Genomic DNA, 16,964 nt, shown 5'->3' with positions numbered 1-16,964 from the left:
AATACATTTTCTTCTTCCTGTTGCAAATCGTCCGAAATCCATTCGATTCGCTCATTATCTTTAAATGGCACCATAATGACAGTATATGTTTGACAAGTTGCAACAACAATCATTGATTTACTATCGGTTGAGGCTGTCAATGCAAAGCGTCAAAAATAAGATGCATTCTTTTATGTTGCATTTTTAAATCACATCCTTAGATTAAATTTTTTACAGAAAATATGTTATTCGTTTCTCGTCTCTTTCTATTGATCGTTAAAAAAATTCGAGTAACAGTCACGAACGGTAACGAAGCCGCGATAATCGTCGAAGAATATTAAACGGCACAGGTAATACATCACTGAATACTTGTATACATAGTTTGTCGCGCAATGATTATGTATCAAACTTTTTCCTCGAAATATCTATGTGTACGAAATACATTTTGTGTACAACTCTATTCACAGAAACATCGCACAGATTGACTGTGAGCACGAGTGAACACTTTGCAATGTACATACACTGTACGATGTCGAAGGTATTGATACTCTTGAAAATTCATTGAATCGAAGTATTTTATATATCGAAGAATCGAAAGAACATTGATTCAAAGCATATAAAAATGTTTAGCAACGCAAGATATTCTATCGTACGACACATACGAAAATATGGTGAGTAAATAAAATGGAAATAAAAACAGTGTCATAAAATAGGTTATGTTGTTTGGAGATTTTATGAAATTGTTCGTGTTAATATTCGAAACTTATACACAATTAGAAAGTGAATCCTAATTATAGGACAACGAAGACACATTCGACATTCGATAGATACGTTTGCAAGCAATACAAGCAGATGTCAATCAGAAGAATTGGCTGCAACCCCTTGTCGAGCATGCGGACAACCAACCGCGATAACGCATCCTCATTTGATTAAAAAAGGGGAAGTTGTCCCAGGTATTCAGCTTGACGAATTCAAAAATAGACGAATTAAATTGGTGGAAAGCATTATTTTGCATGATTCTGTAGCGAATGTAGACAAATCCCATATCATAATTATTCCATCGTCTTCAAAAGTGTACATATCTGACAAAATCCCGTATGTGTTTCGTCAAAATACAGACTTTTTATATTTCACTGGTTGTCAAGAACCAGATAGTGTTCTGGTAATTACAGCAAAGAATGAAAATTTTGTAACTGTGTTGTTTGTAAGACAATCAGACCAGCATTCTGAATTGTGGGATGGACCTAGAACTGGAGTCGAAGATGCCCCTAGATTCTTTGGCATTGACATAGCACTTCCTATAACAGAATTTGAACAATTTTTGGTATCATTTCTAACTGAAAACAATAAATGTGTTATGTGGTATGAAAGTAACGATGTAGTGCAACAACAAGTGCATAAAAAGTTACTTGAATTAGTGAAGAGAACTAACAATAACAAATTTGTTTCTCCTACAAGCATAATTCATAAAATCAGATTAATTAAATCTCAATCAGAAATTAATTTAATGAAAAAAAGTTGTGAAATTGCTTCTACTGCAATAACTAAAACAATAGAAACATCGAAACCAAGAATGACTGAACACCAGTTGTTTGCAACTGTGGATTACGAATGCCGTATGAATGGAGCAGAAATTTTAGCATATCCACCAGTTGTTGCATCGGGTAAAAATGCTAATATTATTCACTACATTAGTAATAATCAAATCATTCAAGACAAGGATATGGTTCTAATGGATGCAGGTTTGTTATAAATATAAAACTAATTAGGATATTTCTGTATATTCTCTATTAGATCTATAATTCTTTTAGGATGCGAATATCACGGTTATACGTCCGACGTAACTAGAACATGGCCAATCAATGGCAAGTTCACGCAAGAACAAAAGCTTTTATATGATATTATATTAGACATTCAGAATATTTTAATTTATAGACTGAAAGAAATGCCTACGTTGGACCAATTATTCCATGATATGTGCTCTTTATTAGGCAGAAGATTACAAGAAATTGGATTGATACCAAAAGATTTGATCGGTGATAAGTTACTTTCAGCTGCATACATGTATTGTCCACATCATGTAAGTCATTATTTAGGAATGGATGTGCACGATACGGGAAAAATTTCTAGAAGTATAAAACTTCAACCAGGGATGATAGTAACTGTAGAACCAGGTACAAATTAACCAAATAAATTGTTTTAATTTCCTCAACATTTACTTCATGAATATTTACAGGTATATACATAAACTCGAGAAATCAGTTTGCTCCATCACAATTTCATGGTTTAGGTGTACGTATCGAAGATGATATTTTGATTACAGAAAATGAGCCAGTAATATTAACTAAAAGTTGTCCAAAGGAAACTGCGGTAATAGAAGCTTTAGCAAGTAAAAACCAGTAATTGTAATGGTAATATTTGTTTCTACTGATTCGTTCATTCATTTAATGTCATAATACATGTTAATATAATTTGATATAACTTGATAAATTCGTTTTGTTCTAGATTAAACATCCAACATGTTGAAGTTATCAATGTAAAAAATTGTATAAAATCGTTTTTGAATGACATAGTAACAATACAAAATTATCATTGCAAGTATCGAGAACATGTATACATTTTTGTTATTCAAAAATTTGCTTCAATGGAAACAAGTGAATATTATATACTTGTAACCAATAAAGTATCATGAGGAGAAAGAGTAATACAGTGTATACAAAGAGTGCCAGCATGAACATTTAGATATTAAATCGATTACAAATTAAACTTGTAAGAATATATAATATATAGTGTTTATAAGAAGGAAATACAGTTACTCTTAATTCGTTAATAAGTATATTGAACAATGAATGAAAAAGCTTTGTCTTTTAACAATTATCGGTCAACACAAAAATATTAAATAACAAGATTTCGTAATTTTGAGTCAGCTTTTTTTAAAGTTATATAATTTGTTAACTGCTTAACTCGTAATCGCGACCAGACGAGGTGATCGTGTAATGCATGAATTTGAGCTGCTGCAAGCGCAGCACTTTCGGGATAAGCGACTGTGGTACATCCAATTCCTAGGAATAAAATATAATTAACGATAAGTAATGATACGTGATATATTTTTGATCATTCTAATTAAATGCTTAAGTATAAATTACCTGAAGGTACGTTGATTGATGACCATATGTCCCGTGAAATGTTGTCTGGTTTGAAAGGTGGACAATTAATAACAGGCAAAGGCGTATTTCCAGACAGTACTGGGCCCAGTCCATTGCTTCTCCCTGCTACAGCTATTAGCACCACCTAGGAGAAAGAAAGACAACCGACGATAACTTAAAAACAAGTAGTACATATACTCGTTTATATCGGATGTTTTATCACTATGTTTTGGCGATAGTATGGTGTCATGACATACACATTTAAAAGATATACAGGTCGGATACAATCCGCGGAAAGTGAAAAACAAAGAATTAACTGCAGTGTTGCTGCTTCCATGATATCATTCATATTTTTATGAATATATGTTCTATGACAAAATTAATTCGGTTTTGAAGAACATATATACCTTTTCAGAGATACCTTCATATTCTGAGAGAATATGTAATGTGTCTTGAGTTCCTTTATGAGCGCTACACACGCGAAGTTGCACATTTAAACCAAAGGATATAGCATGTTTTGCTATTTCCTTGCAATGATTTTCATCAGATGATGAGCCCATTAAAATAACAACTAAACTATTATTTGGAGGAATAAGATGATCTAATTGATCTGCTACCCATTCAAAATTACGTTTTACGACATCCAAGTCTTCTTGAGTAACGGTTGCTAAGTTTCTGTACACCTGTAATGAAAGATTTAATGAAATAATAATAAATATATTAGAACAGTTAATATAATAGTATTAACAAATACTTGTTTGTCTTTCATTAATCTTTTATCTCCAGATGGCCACAGTCTCCAAGAATCGCTATCAATTATATCTGCTACCATAATTTCACCATTTATATCCACACCAAATTCTATTTTCATATCGATAAGAGCACAATCTCTAGTTGCCCATGCTCTTTCCAAAATTTCAAATACAACAACAGTTGTTCGTTGCATAATATCAAACTCATCTTTTCCTATCTTAATTCCATTAAACATAAAATTTGCAGAAATAACTTGTTCTTCTGACCATTGAGGATCATGGTTAGCATCATCTTTAAAGAATGTTTCTTGTAATGGTGGATTGAATCTATATCCTTCTGGAACTCCTGTTATAATAAAGTGAATGTAACTACATAAATAGATATTTACATTTAATTTCATTAGATAACTTATTCATTTCTATACTATATTATATTGTTAACCTGGATGTCTCTTCAGAAAGCTACCAGTAGCCAATCTCCTGGTAACCCATTCTATGGGTACCATTTTGCAATTTCTAGCAATAAAAGTTGTGTCATTTACCACTTTAACAAATGCAGTTTTTAATCCTGCTTCTTTTAATAATTGGAAGACTTTAGCTGTAGTAGCTGTGCTAATAGCAGCTTTGCCTTTCAAGTTATGAGATTTTACACCATCTCCAGCAGTGATACGATCTTTGCTTACTAAAATGCATAATTCAGGATTATTCTTCAATTCATAGACCTGTTTGGTCTTTCCTTCAATAATTAAATCTCCACGTTCGAATTCTGTAAATTAGAAAAATAAATGTTTTATGCAAATACAATTGGTTAAAAAATATTATCATTTGGAACCTCAAATTATTTGCTTACTTTAAAATTTTTATTAAAAAGATAGCGTTTAAATATCATTAGTTAGATTCTTATATCATAAGAAAAGCTATAAAAGACTCTATAGAACATAAAAAGACACGTGTAAGTATTTCTCCGATCGTTTAGTTAAATTCTAATAAAAAAGTTTCAAATTATGAATAAAAATGTTTAATATGACAATAATTTAACAGTTAAAATTTGTGTTACCATGATAATTTTTATTTGTTTTACTGCTTACCGCTCATGTTTCTTCTTCTTCGTTTACTTCGCGAATGCCAGCTTCTCTCTTGTAGAATTGTGCTTAATCGTGTCGTTAGCAATCCCCACTTTGAAAATTCTGCTTCATTTGATTGGTGTAATTTTATAAATTATTCTTATGTGGGTTAAATGGCAAATGCATGTAAATATGTATAGGATAAGAACAGCAACGAATAGATAAACATAATTTGGAAATATGTATATCCAGATTGAAGGAATTGAGAGAAATATTCATTAGTTTTTCGATTACTCTCTTGTTTATCCACAGAACATGATAGATTACATTTCAAATCCATAAAATACATACTATAGAAATATATTTATTATTTGATACAAAAAATACAAATGAAAAATGAGTTTAACATGTATATTTTCTAAGAGAATAGCAATTAATTCATGTTTAATATTATCGTTATATAAGCTTAAATTCATGCGTAACATGTTTTAGAAAAAAAAGTAGATCGTGATCGACGTTTACAATGGATCTATAGATATTGTATAGGACGCGCAAAGATAAATTGTATTACATAGTAACTACTCTATATAATAAACTCGGTCACGTTCATATACAAAATTTCAATATTGAAGAACGAATTACAATTAATGGTGTTTTAAACTTTCCGAGATTGCAGTTACTTTGTTAATTAGTATAAGTGGAAGATCGATAATTTAAAAAATAAGATAATAGCTAAATAAGCTAACCCCCCCAGTCAAAAGCAGGTTTCCATTGGTCTACGTATTCATTCGTGCTCTAGAAGCCAGTCGAGAGTCGTATTTCATGCGGATCTCTTTCAAGCTGACAGAACTGAAGAACATCACGACGCTCAAACCATTTGACGCACGTGGTATGTAAACGTATACACTAAACTCTGCACTCTTATATTATTTAAATCGTATATATAAAACTTTCTCTGTCAACGCTGTAAAACAAGTTTATGCACAAAATTTGAATTAAGAATCATTATATAAGATTTTGTTTTATAATTATTGTTTTCATTCAACAAGTTGCTACGATCTATGACATACATAATTACGAATACAGATTTTTTTAAATGATCAAACCTTGAGTAATTCAATAAATTTAATTTAATTGCACAATTATATTGTATTGTACAAAATATATATATGCGCACATAAATGAATACAAACGTATATACAAACGTACTTCACTGAACAGAACGAATTGCAAATAATAAACATATAAATTTCAAAATAAATCTATTTTCTTTTAATTATTGCTACATAAATATATACTATCTTTTTTCTTTTCCTTTTTTGTTTATGTTTTATATCACAAAAAATCTATTTTGTGCAAGAACTGCAATATTTTTGCAACACTGTTTGAACTTATAAGATTAATTTACAAGTATCTTGTACACATACTAATATGAATGTTATACACTGACGAAATCAGTTGCGAAATACTGATTAAGCAAGCATGTAAAAAAAGTAAAGTAGTAACATTGAAAAAGAAGTTCTATCAGCTTGGCAGGGGTCAATAGTTTACAAGAGCATTACTGATAATTGGGAAGAAATCTCAAGGGGGTCTAGTACATGCTCTGTAACATACAAATAATATTTGCTTTCTGTTACTATTGTGTAATGTTTACAACATTACTACAAAAGTTTGAAGAGAGATAACTAAATGCAACAGTATAACCAGTTTATTGTAAAATTATAATTTTACATGTAAATTTTAGACCAATTAATAAGCAAATGGTCTTTTTAGATTACTATAAAAATGTTTTGCAACAAACAAATGAAATCTCAGATTGAAACAATATCCATAGAAAATAAAAAAGGCAAAAGACTACAAAGCGATGCAGAAACTAAAGATCAAAAGTCTTTATCTGGACTTACTCATGAGTGTGGTGTTTTTGGATGCATTGCTGCTGGTGATTGGCCATCTCAAATTGATGTTGGTCAAGTTATCTGTTTAGGTAAATTAAATCATATACTTTTTACTTCTAGTTGTATTTTTAAAAGTAATCATTAATTCTTTCACAAAGACAATATTTGACTAGGTTTAGTTGCTCTACAACATAGGGGTCAAGAGAGTGCTGGAATTGTCACTAGCGAGGGTGTTTGCTCAAAATCCTTTCATGTTCACAAGGGTATGGGAATGATTAACAACATTTTCAATGACGAAAATATGAAGAAACTTAGTGGGAATCTTGGCATTGGCCATACCAGATACAGCACAAGTGCAGCAAGCGAAGAGGTCAATTGTCAACCATTTGTGGTTCACACTGCACATGGAGCATTAGCAGTTGCTCATAATGGAGAATTAGTTAATACAGAATCTTTAAGGAAGATGGTAAGCATAATACTAGTAGCTGAAATATATTTGAGCTTTTTTAACCTTGCAGTCAAATAATTTTTTAATATACAATTATTTTCAGGTGTTAGGTCGTGGAGTTGGCTTGTCAACTTATTCAGATTCTGAATTAATCACACAAGCTCTTTGTTTAAATCCTCCTGAAGGTGAAGTTAATGGTCCAGATTGGCCAGCACGTATTAAACATCTCATGCAATTAGCACCATTATCATATTCTTTAGTAATCATGCAAAGAGACAAAATATATGGTGTTAGAGATCCCTATGGAAATCGTCCATTGTGCCTTGGAAAAATTGTACCAATTGGAAATTTGGGTATGTTAATATAGGTGGAACCATGTTTCACTTAAAAAAGAACAAAAATAGTTCAATAAATTGTTCCTACGTAGCTGGAAACGAATCGGACGACGACGATGATGAACCTGAAGGTTGGGTTATTTCTTCTGAGTCATGTGGGTTTTTAAGTATTGGAGCACGTTATGTGCGTGAAGTATTTCCTGGAGAAATTGTGGAGCTTACACGTGAAGGAATTAAAACTATAGACATTGTTGATAGGCCAGACAAAAAGCCACAAGCCTTTTGTATATTTGAATATGTTTACTTTGCGCGTAGCGACAGTATTTTCGAAGGTGAATTATAAAAATTGAAGAATGATATGTAAAGACCAAGATGACACGAAGTTATCAAATTCTCTTTTCTGTTGTACAGGACAAATGGTGTACTCCGTTCGCATGCAATGTGGGCGAGAACTTGCGTTAGAATCTCCAATAGAGGCAGATATAGTCAGTTCTGTACCTGAATCTGGAACTGCAGCTGCTCATGGCTATGCCAGACAGGTAGATATACTGTATTTGTTTATTAGTCGACTAAATTAATCTCACATTAAAAATTAGATTTTTAAGAAGTAATTTTTTCTTTGCAGTCTCAAATACCTTTCGCTGAAGTATTATGTAAAAATAGATATGTTGGTAGAACGTTTATTCAACCTAGTACACGACTTAGGCAACTTGGTGTAGCAAAGAAATTTGGAGCTTTATCAGAAAATGTAAAGGGGAGAAAGTTAATTCTTATTGACGATTCAATCGTTAGAGGAAATACTATTGGACCTATTATTAAGCTGCTCCGAGATGCAGGAGCAAAGGAAGTATGTTTGTCAAAAATAACTAATTCTTTGCATGTTCTAATTGTTCACACTCGTTATATTTATTATAATTATTATGTTCCAATTTTGGAAAAAATAATTATATTCAACCATATCTTTATAGGTTCACATTAAAATAGCTTCACCGCCATTAAAGTATCCATGTTATATGGGAATTAATATACCAACAAGAGAAGAATTAATTGCAAATAAATTAGATAACATAAAACTAGCGAAACACGTTGGAGCTGATAGTTTAACATACCTTTCAGTAGACGGACTTGTAAAAGCTGTTAGATTTGGTATGGATAATCGAGAAAGCAGTTACATTGGTCACTGTACTGCTTGTCTAACTGGCGATTATCCCGATGAGCTTCCCGGTGATTTGAATTGGTGAAAAAATGAAACCGTATATACACATCTACAGACAATGAATTACACATTATTAAGCTGTGTATTATGTATGCTGTTTATTTTCATATTAACAAACTTAAACAGCCCACATAACTAATAATCAGTCACTACATTACATTTTTAAAATAATTCAGTATTTTTAAATTAATTTACATAAGGTATACATAATAATAACAAAAACATTAAAATATTGAGATTTTTTAATCATGGTAATATCAGAATTTTATTTAAAAAAAATAAAATAATTGTATCCTAATAGAACATTTAAAAAGTACTACAACATAATTTTTTTAATATGCGCATAATTAAATACAATATTTTATAAATAAACGTGTAGAGGATACACAACAAAAGTTACTATATATTACATACATTGTATTAGTTTTTAGTATAAATAAAATATTCGATCATATGATTGCAACAAAGAGATAAATAAATGTTATTCAAAGTATGTTATCGTTAATTATATTTCACTAATTTTAATATGTATTTGCGTGAGATCGCTACAGAGAATATTGGCATTAGCAAATAAATTTTTATGTAAATGATACATACTTCGTGCAATTATTTAGTCAATATACATGATTGTCAATCCATTTTAGCATTTATATTCTTTTGCATATGCTTTCAACTTTTCTGATATTTCTTTCATTTTTGCTTCTCGTTTCAGTTGTTTAGAAACTTTGTCAGTATCTGACTCTTGTTGATTCACTTCTGTATTACATGTTTCAACTTCTATTTGTTTAAATTTATCTTCAATGTTTTTATTTTCTATAGTACTTGAAGTGCCAGTCTCTAATTCTTCTCTTCTTTTATTAAAGGGCTTTTTACCTCTCCCTAAAGGTCGTGCTTTTTTATCTTTTACTGTTTTTACTGTACGAGTCTTGCTTACATTCTTTTTCTTGAGCAACCTAGTTTTTTGTGTATTTAAGTGGCAACCATCATCCACTGAAGGTGAAGATGGTGGTTTTACTACAGATGTTTCAAATTCTTGAATGTTGCTACCGCAACTACTTTCAATTGTATTTATGGTTTCATTTATAATTTCATTGGAAAACATTGGTTTAGAATGAAATTCATCACCACAATGACTATTAGTTTCTTCTTCTTGGTTGCCAGTATCTTTAACCTTATTCACAGACTCATCCTTATGGCTATACATGGCAAAAGGATTATCTTCATCAGAATCTGATTCTAATGTTATACCTAGATCCTTTTTCTCTTGTCTAATCCGTTGTTTTTCCAAATAAGAATGTAGGGCATTTAATCTATTAGTTCTCTCAGATTTCCAAAAGGAAAGAGCTACAATGATAAATAGAAAAATATAAACTGTATTGCAATTATTGTATTATTATACTATTATGCAGACTGATACTGAATTATACCTTCCTCTTGATATCGACATGGTACTCCAGCTATTTGAAGAGTGTTCAAGTTTGGAATACATTGATACTGATCCGAATCACCAAGTACTTCTGTTCTTGGCTTTATAAAAATTCTCTGCATTTTTAAAATCTTTCTAGTTTTATCAAAATATTTTAAGCTTGGAATTTCATCGAAAACAGGATCATCTGCTACAAGAGTGTCGTTTTTTGCAAAAAACATATATGTACCACCAACATCTTCATATGTACCTTCGTAAAACTAGAATTATTAAAATTATCGATAATGATGCCGGTACAATTTTATTTTGCGTACGTATGACACAATGTTAAATTACCTTTCCATTAATTTTCATAATCGGATGTTCTGTGTCTATACCGACCATATCTAATTGTAATTGCTCTTCGCTAAACACATTACCGTCCGCAAGTCCTTCAAATTCCACATACACAAGAAATTCATCTCCGTCTTCGCATATTTCGTTATCAGATCCCATTTCAGTGTACAATTTATACTCTTAGCTTCTTTTATAAATATACGTAAGCATCATGCAATAAGAAAAAATATGCGTAAGTATAGTTTATGCACAATTGCGTTTACTGCATTGGAACCTATTTTTGCACGCATTGCATTCTTCTTAAATTGACGTGCACATCTTCATCGTTTCATTACACATCCAATCCGCAATGAATCCTATCTCAACAGCGAAACGTCAGCCAATGAAAGCAATGAAAATTTCTATACCGACTCTTGCTAACAAATCATGCTACGGTCTGAATGTGTGCCAGAGTTGGACTTATTATTTTATATAAATTGATCTTTTCTTGTAGCAAAACTCAGGAGATATAGCAAGCCATTATGAAAAACTATGTACATATAGTTTGCCTTTACTCTAATTGGTTGATCAGTTTTATATAAACTAACAAAGTTTAATTTGATTGTGGAATTAGTTGATTGAAAACTTAATTGAAATTATAACATTTCTATTTTATACGTAAATTATGATAGAAGTACATATTGTCTAATAATTGTACATACATGTAATCGCTACTCAAGGTTTCCCGCCAATTTTTGTACAGACGATATGACACGCCACAAGAGTTATGATTAGACCTAACGTGATAGTTTGTTATGTTTTTCAGTAGATTTGTTGTACTACAATATATCTAATAATTTTATTAAACAACAGTTCCAATTTGAATATTTTAAATAAAAAAAATTATTATGCATTTAATTTGTGTTTTGTACAAATTGTGATACATGCATACTGATTTCGCCTGTAAAATGTGTAGCATAAAGACATAATCACACAAGCAAGTGATATTATCCACGTGCAGTTCGTGCGATACAGGTCGTGTGCATATAATGTTTTTTTTTAATATTTCTAATATAAATAAATCATTTTTTAATGCAATTACATAGTACATTAATTTCATTAACTTGATAAGCTTAATCTATATATATATATAAGTCAGAAGTAGGATAGTTAAGCACCTGTTGTATAGGTTATATATTATTTTACTTGTATATATTACATATTATCTTACATCATGTTTTTTTATTGTTCAATGAAAAGTTTTTTCTTAATTTGTTAATATAGGTAAAAAAATGGTAAGACATAACAATCAATTACCGGAGAATCTTCCACAATTACAAAATCTTATTAAACGTGATCCAGAATCTTACAAGGAGGAAGTAAGTTTATTCATAATACAGTTATCATTAACATATCATTTATTTGAAATTATAATCATTATTACATGTATGCTTTTTTACAGTTTCTTCAACAGCATCAATATTATAAGTCTACTTTGGAAGTGTTTCGTCTAACACCTAATAAGTTTAATAAGAGTCTTGATGAAATAGTCATCTTTTTAGCACAGGTGAACCTCTTATCAGTTATTTAAACTATTATCAAGAGATTATATTACAGAAGCTTCTTTTTATAGTAAAACAATCTATATAGAAACAGTCTTGTCAAATAGCATTTTTATAATAATATTGCAGAAATTAGTAATTGATAGAAAGCTTTGAAATAAAGTAATCATGGAACAGTACTTACAGTATCTTCAAAATAAAATTCTATGTCGAAATAACATTGTAAAGCAATTATATTTTCTAATTGGTTATTGGGATGAACCCATGCCTCAAAGTATCTTTGTGTGTGGTCATGTAGCAACAGGAAAGTCTTTAGTAGTGACAACTGCACTTTCATATTTTAAGTACAATACTTCTATAATTAATTGTATTGAGCATATAAATCGCAAGCACATATTTGATTACATTTTAAGCGATTTATCTTTAAACCGAAATGAATTTCCAGTTAATATGAAACTGCACCACAGATGCGATAACTTCATTGATTTTGTGATAAATCTTAAAGAGATTTCGAAAAATGACAATCGACCGATTGTACTTGTCTTCGATAAAGCTGAGAAATTGAGAGATATCGATTCCAGTTTGCTACCTGCATTGTCAAGGTTGAAAGAATTATCGAACGTTAATGTTTGTGTAATATTTATTAGCAATATAGTATGGGAAAAATTCCGTGCAAAAGTCGGTATGTACGAACCAATTAAAATACATTTCCCACAATATACACGACATGAGTTTGCAGAAATACTATTTACATACAAACCACACAATTATGAGGATGCATTTTACAAAAACTATTTAAATTTATTTCTCTCTGTGTTTCTACGATTTTGTCGAGATTTGAACGAGCTTCGTTACATGGCTAAGATTAATTTTCTGAAATATGTTGAACCTATTAGCATAGACAAATCTAAGAAAGACGATAGTGCTATGTTGTGGAGAAATATTTCTGCAGTTTTCAAGTCGAATTTGGAAGTTATCTATCTGCGAGTTACATCTGAAGATTTTGCAAAACACAGTCAATTGTCCAATGAAATTGAATCAACAACAAAATTGGCATTAAGCTTTGAGTTACCATATTATGCGAAATATATGTTAATCGCATCATATCTTGCATCGTATAATCCTGCTAAAGAAGATAGACGTCTGTTTATAAAGCAGAAATTTGGAAAAAGAAAAAAGAGAATTACCAAAACAAAACCAAGCAAATTAAATGTTCACTCTGGCCCTCGTAGTTTTTTAGTTTCTAGAATGCTTGCTATTTTTTGCGCAATTCTTGACGAAAAAGTAGATATAAATGCCAGTTTACTTGCACAAATTCCATCTATGTGTCAACTTGGCTTATTAAGTTTTGTGGGAAACTATAGTTTAGAAGAATTACAACTTAAGTGTTGTGTGTCCTTTGATTTCATTCTTGTGATTGCCAAGACTGTTGGATTTACCATTCAGAACTATTTATATGATCTCATACATTGAAACCACTATATGTTCCATAAAACATATAATTGTATGAACAATGCGATAGCGTGCAAACATTTTTTTTTGTATCCAATGATTAATATTTTGTGAATAAAGAGTTACAGTTTATAAATACGTAATGTCTTTTTCGCAGGTGGCCCATTGTTACCCAAATGATCTAGAATTATTTCCTCAAGAAATCGTTGATGTACTACAAACTTACAATACAGTACTTGACAATGATATGCGATTAGTGAGTGTTCAGCAAATTTAGTGTATTATGTTACATTTTTCTGTGGTCATACCATTAACTAATAACTTTATTTTTATAGACGTTTTGCAAAGCTTTAATTCAACTTCGTAATAAATCTCTTCTGGAACCAACTGTACTTCTTAGACTATTTTTTCAACTTTTAAGATGTCAAGATAAAAATTTAAGGGAATTTCTCGAAACACACATTATAACCGATATTAAAAACATTAATATTAAGCAAAAGAATGCCAAAATTAACACAACTTTGCAAAATTTTATGTTTTCCATGTTGAAAGACTCTAATGTCAGAGCCGCCAAAATGTCTGCTGATATTATGATAGAATTATACAAGAAAAATATCTGGAATGATGCAAAAACTGTAAATGTTTTGGCAACAGGATGTTCTGCCAAAACGCCAAAAGTTATGGTCGCTTGCTTAAAGTTTTTTCTAGGATCAAATGAGGAAGAACTTGAAAATGACGATAGCGATAGTGATAGCGAACCAAATGTTAAAGAAATTATGATGGCTAATAAAGTAAACAAAAAAACAAAGAAGCGAGCGAAACAATTAGTTAAAGCAAAGCAGTTGTTAGCGGTAAGTTGGTCATGGTATTGAAATACTTGTTATTTATATTATTCTGGATTATTTGTGATGATTATACATTTTAAAAAACTTTAGAAATCTAAGAAGAAAGCATCGAAAGCACCATCATACAATTTTTCAGCATTACATTTACTTCACGATCCGCAAGATTTTGCAGAAAAATTATTTAAGCAGCTAGAAAAAAACAATGATAGATTTGAAATTAAGTTGTTAACTTTGGATGTGATCTCAAGACTCATTGGTTTGCATAACTTATTTCTACTAAATTTTTATCCCTACCTCCAAAGGTTTTTGCAACCACATCAAAGAGGTAAACTATTTCCATCGATTAAAGATCTTTAGATAATTTAAAGGTTTTCAATGAAGTACCTTGTTTCATAATCTTTAATCGTCTTAGAGGTAACGAAACTTTTACAATTTGTCGCCCAGTCTTGTCATGAACTTGTACCACCTGATGTACTAGAGCCCATTTTGAAAACATTAGCAAATAATTTTGTTACGGAGCGAAATTCAGCCGATGTTATGGCTATTGGGTGTGTATGCAATTTTTCAATCTTGTTAAAATTTAGTTGTCTTTGCAGTAAACGTGTAATTAATACAGAAAATTATACTCTGCAGGTTAAATACAATACGAGAAATATGTATACGATGTCCTCTGGTTATGAATGCAGATTTATTACAAGATTTAGCACGGTATAAACATTACAAAGAACGTAGCGTGATGATGGCTGCACGTTCGTTGATTGGTTTATTTAGAGTCACAATGCCAAATTTATTACATAAAAAAGACAGGGGAAGACCAACAGAAGCAACTTCTGCTCTGGAAGTTGTAAAGTATGGACATGTACCTGCCAATGATTTTGTTCCTGGTGCTGAAGTTTTATTGAATGATAATCCTGATAAAGATCCAAATAGTTTTGTAATAGATAGCGACACTGATGTAAGTATATAACATGCTAACAGTTGATATAACTCTTTGGTTGTGAATACTTTCATTGCAGGATACTCATGATGATTGGATCGATGTAAATCACAGTGAAGATAATGATGATGATGACGAGGACGAGGACGATGTTAGTGAAAGGAAATGTGATAGCAATGATGATGAGGGTAAAGATGATGGCGATAATGATGAGGATCAAGATGATGGCGATGATGATGAGGATCTAGATGATGGCGATGATGATGAGGATCTAGATGATGGCGATAATGATGAGGATCTAGATAATGGCGATAATGATGAGAATAGAGATGATGGCGATAATGACGACAATGAAAACAATAGTAAAAGTCATAAAACTAATGAAAAGAAGGATATCGGTAACCTCCGAAATCGGAAAATGCATCGAACAGAGAGAAGAAAATTAAAACAAAAAATAAAAGAAAGTTCAAAAGCAGAAGAAAAACACGTGTTAACAATAGAGAAAAAAGAGAAGGCATCTTTAATATCTAGCGAACGTTTATTAACCGACGAGGATTTTAAGACTATAGATATGGCATTAGCAAAACAACAAATTACATATGCTAAACGTGGTGTAAAACGCCCACGTACAAACGATGTCGAAAGCGGCGAATTTGTCAAATTATCAGATATTGAGAATATATATAAGAAACGAAAACACGACAAACAAGCTCGTATTGAATCTGTAAAGGTGAGATTCACAGAACCTATTATATGGGTTCTGAATATAATATTCTGTTTCCTAATGAGTACAAAATAATTTTAGTCTATGAATTAAAGTAAATCAAAAATTAGTGTAAATTAATTATTCATTTTTCAGAGAGGACAAGAAGGAAGAGAGAGATTCGGTTACAAAGATGGACGACAGAATCCGCTTTGCAGTAAAACGAATCGTGAAAAGAAGAAAACAAAAGCTTTTCAAATGTTGAAACACAAAGTGAAAGGAAAAGTAAAGCGTTCATTTAAAGAAAAGCAAATTGCTTTAAGAAATCATTTATTAAAGCAAAAAAGAATGAAGTGATTTTATCTGATAATGCTTTATGTTATATTTTATGTATCGATATTATTTTTAATTTTAAGTTGGTTTTATGTTCTTCAATTACTAATATTCATATATCGTTGATGGGAATTAAAACGTCTGTCACGGTTCAACAACTTATTATTTCAAATTCTATAAATTATTAATTATTCTTTAGACATTCTAAAATAAGGATGAACAGCGTTTTTACGAATACTACGAGACTAGCTACATTAGTTGTTGGTGTGACTAGTTTCGTTTATGGTTGTGTTTGTATTGTGCTCTTCTGCTCACTCGCCACTTCCTTTCTTTGTCTAAAACTTCGAGGGCAGCACTGCTTAGCTGTGAAGTGTCAACCAATCAGAGAAAGACAGTTTCTGTACCACGCCTCAAATTTTTAAATCCTTTGCCTCTGGTATGGCACAATATAGTGAGACAATACTGTACCTGAAAATTCGTCCTTATAGATGACGCCACTAACAGTGAATAAAATTGCATACTACATCGCACTTTCTGTCTACATTTCTGAATTACC

General features: G+C 31.0%; 6 protein-coding genes across 9 annotated transcripts; 4 read left to right on the top strand and 2 right to left on the bottom strand.

The window, feature by feature from the left end:
- Window positions 1-65: 65 nt before the first annotated feature.
- LOC144474604 (xaa-Pro aminopeptidase 3) lies at window positions 66-3,676 on the top strand. The gene is made up of 6 exons (XM_078189675.1): window positions 66-329; window positions 447-650; window positions 777-1,721; window positions 1,791-2,153; window positions 2,216-2,390; window positions 2,485-3,676. Exons 2-5 carry the CDS (start codon window positions 602-604, stop codon window positions 2,380-2,382), a joined length of 1,524 nt encoding a protein of 507 aa, XP_078045801.1. The 5' UTR covers window positions 66-329; window positions 447-601; the 3' UTR covers window positions 2,383-2,390; window positions 2,485-3,676.
- Paics (PAICS bifunctional enzyme) lies at window positions 2,161-8,865 on the bottom strand. 2 transcript variants are annotated; one of them, XM_078189676.1, is made up of 8 exons: window positions 8,729-8,865; window positions 6,846-6,917; window positions 4,966-5,067; window positions 4,320-4,643; window positions 3,880-4,223; window positions 3,533-3,808; window positions 3,126-3,270; window positions 2,161-3,041 (listed from the first exon to the last, which is right to left on the bottom strand). In XM_078189676.1, exons 2-8 carry the CDS (start codon window positions 6,847-6,849, stop codon window positions 2,875-2,877), a joined length of 1,362 nt encoding a protein of 453 aa, XP_078045802.1. In that variant the 5' UTR covers window positions 6,850-6,917; window positions 8,729-8,865; the 3' UTR covers window positions 2,161-2,874. The 2 variants fall into 2 exon arrangements, with proteins under 2 accessions (XP_078045802.1, XP_078045803.1); XM_078189677.1 differs by having other exon boundaries at window positions 4,966-5,064.
- LOC144474603 (amidophosphoribosyltransferase) lies at window positions 5,012-9,427 on the top strand. Of its 2 annotated transcripts, XM_078189673.1 has the most exons (8): window positions 5,012-5,830; window positions 6,715-6,925; window positions 7,010-7,302; window positions 7,388-7,637; window positions 7,712-7,951; window positions 8,031-8,158; window positions 8,245-8,466; window positions 8,588-9,427. In XM_078189673.1, the coding sequence occupies exons 2-8, from the start codon at window positions 6,727-6,729 to the stop codon at window positions 8,858-8,860; spliced, it is 1,605 nt and encodes a 534-aa protein (XP_078045799.1). In that variant the 5' UTR covers window positions 5,012-5,830; window positions 6,715-6,726; the 3' UTR covers window positions 8,861-9,427. The 2 variants fall into 2 exon arrangements, with proteins under 2 accessions (XP_078045799.1, XP_078045800.1); XM_078189674.1 differs by lacking the exon at window positions 5,012-5,830 and having other exon boundaries at window positions 6,592-6,925.
- On the bottom strand, window positions 8,749-10,850 carry LOC144474606 (uncharacterized). The gene is made up of 4 exons (XM_078189678.1): window positions 10,598-10,850; window positions 10,263-10,521; window positions 9,433-10,179; window positions 8,749-8,884 (listed from the first exon to the last, which is right to left on the bottom strand). The coding sequence occupies exons 1-3, from the start codon at window positions 10,754-10,756 to the stop codon at window positions 9,476-9,478; spliced, it is 1,122 nt and encodes a 373-aa protein (XP_078045804.1). The 5' UTR covers window positions 10,757-10,850; the 3' UTR covers window positions 8,749-8,884; window positions 9,433-9,475.
- A 522-nt stretch (window positions 10,851-11,372) lies between these two features.
- On the top strand, window positions 11,373-16,938 carry Mys45a (SDA1 domain containing protein Mys45A). 2 transcript variants are annotated; one of them, XM_078188799.1, is made up of 10 exons: window positions 11,373-11,611; window positions 11,861-11,955; window positions 12,039-12,143; window positions 13,748-13,846; window positions 13,926-14,441; window positions 14,526-14,760; window positions 14,848-14,983; window positions 15,069-15,390; window positions 15,452-16,102; window positions 16,232-16,938. In XM_078188799.1, the coding sequence occupies exons 2-10, from the start codon at window positions 11,869-11,871 to the stop codon at window positions 16,430-16,432; spliced, it is 2,352 nt and encodes a 783-aa protein (XP_078044925.1). In that variant the 5' UTR covers window positions 11,373-11,611; window positions 11,861-11,868; the 3' UTR covers window positions 16,433-16,938. The 2 variants fall into 2 exon arrangements, with proteins under 2 accessions (XP_078044925.1, XP_078044926.1); XM_078188800.1 differs by lacking the exons at window positions 11,373-11,611; window positions 11,861-11,955; window positions 12,039-12,143 and adding an exon at window positions 12,694-12,820.
- On the top strand, window positions 12,156-13,722 carry Orc5 (origin recognition complex subunit 5). Its single transcript, XM_078188811.1, has one exon. The coding sequence runs from the start codon at window positions 12,307-12,309 to the stop codon at window positions 13,609-13,611; it is 1,305 nt and encodes a 434-aa protein (XP_078044937.1). The 5' UTR covers window positions 12,156-12,306; the 3' UTR covers window positions 13,612-13,722.
- Window positions 16,939-16,964: the final 26 nt, after the last annotated feature.

This window comes from Augochlora pura, chromosome 8 (genome assembly GCF_028453695.1).
Source record: "Augochlora pura isolate Apur16 chromosome 8, APUR_v2.2.1, whole genome shotgun sequence".
Lineage (NCBI taxonomy): Eukaryota > Metazoa > Arthropoda > Insecta > Hymenoptera > Halictidae > Augochlora > Augochlora pura.
Note: the sequence above shows the minus strand (reverse complement) of the source record. Positions and strands in the feature narration are given on the sequence as shown.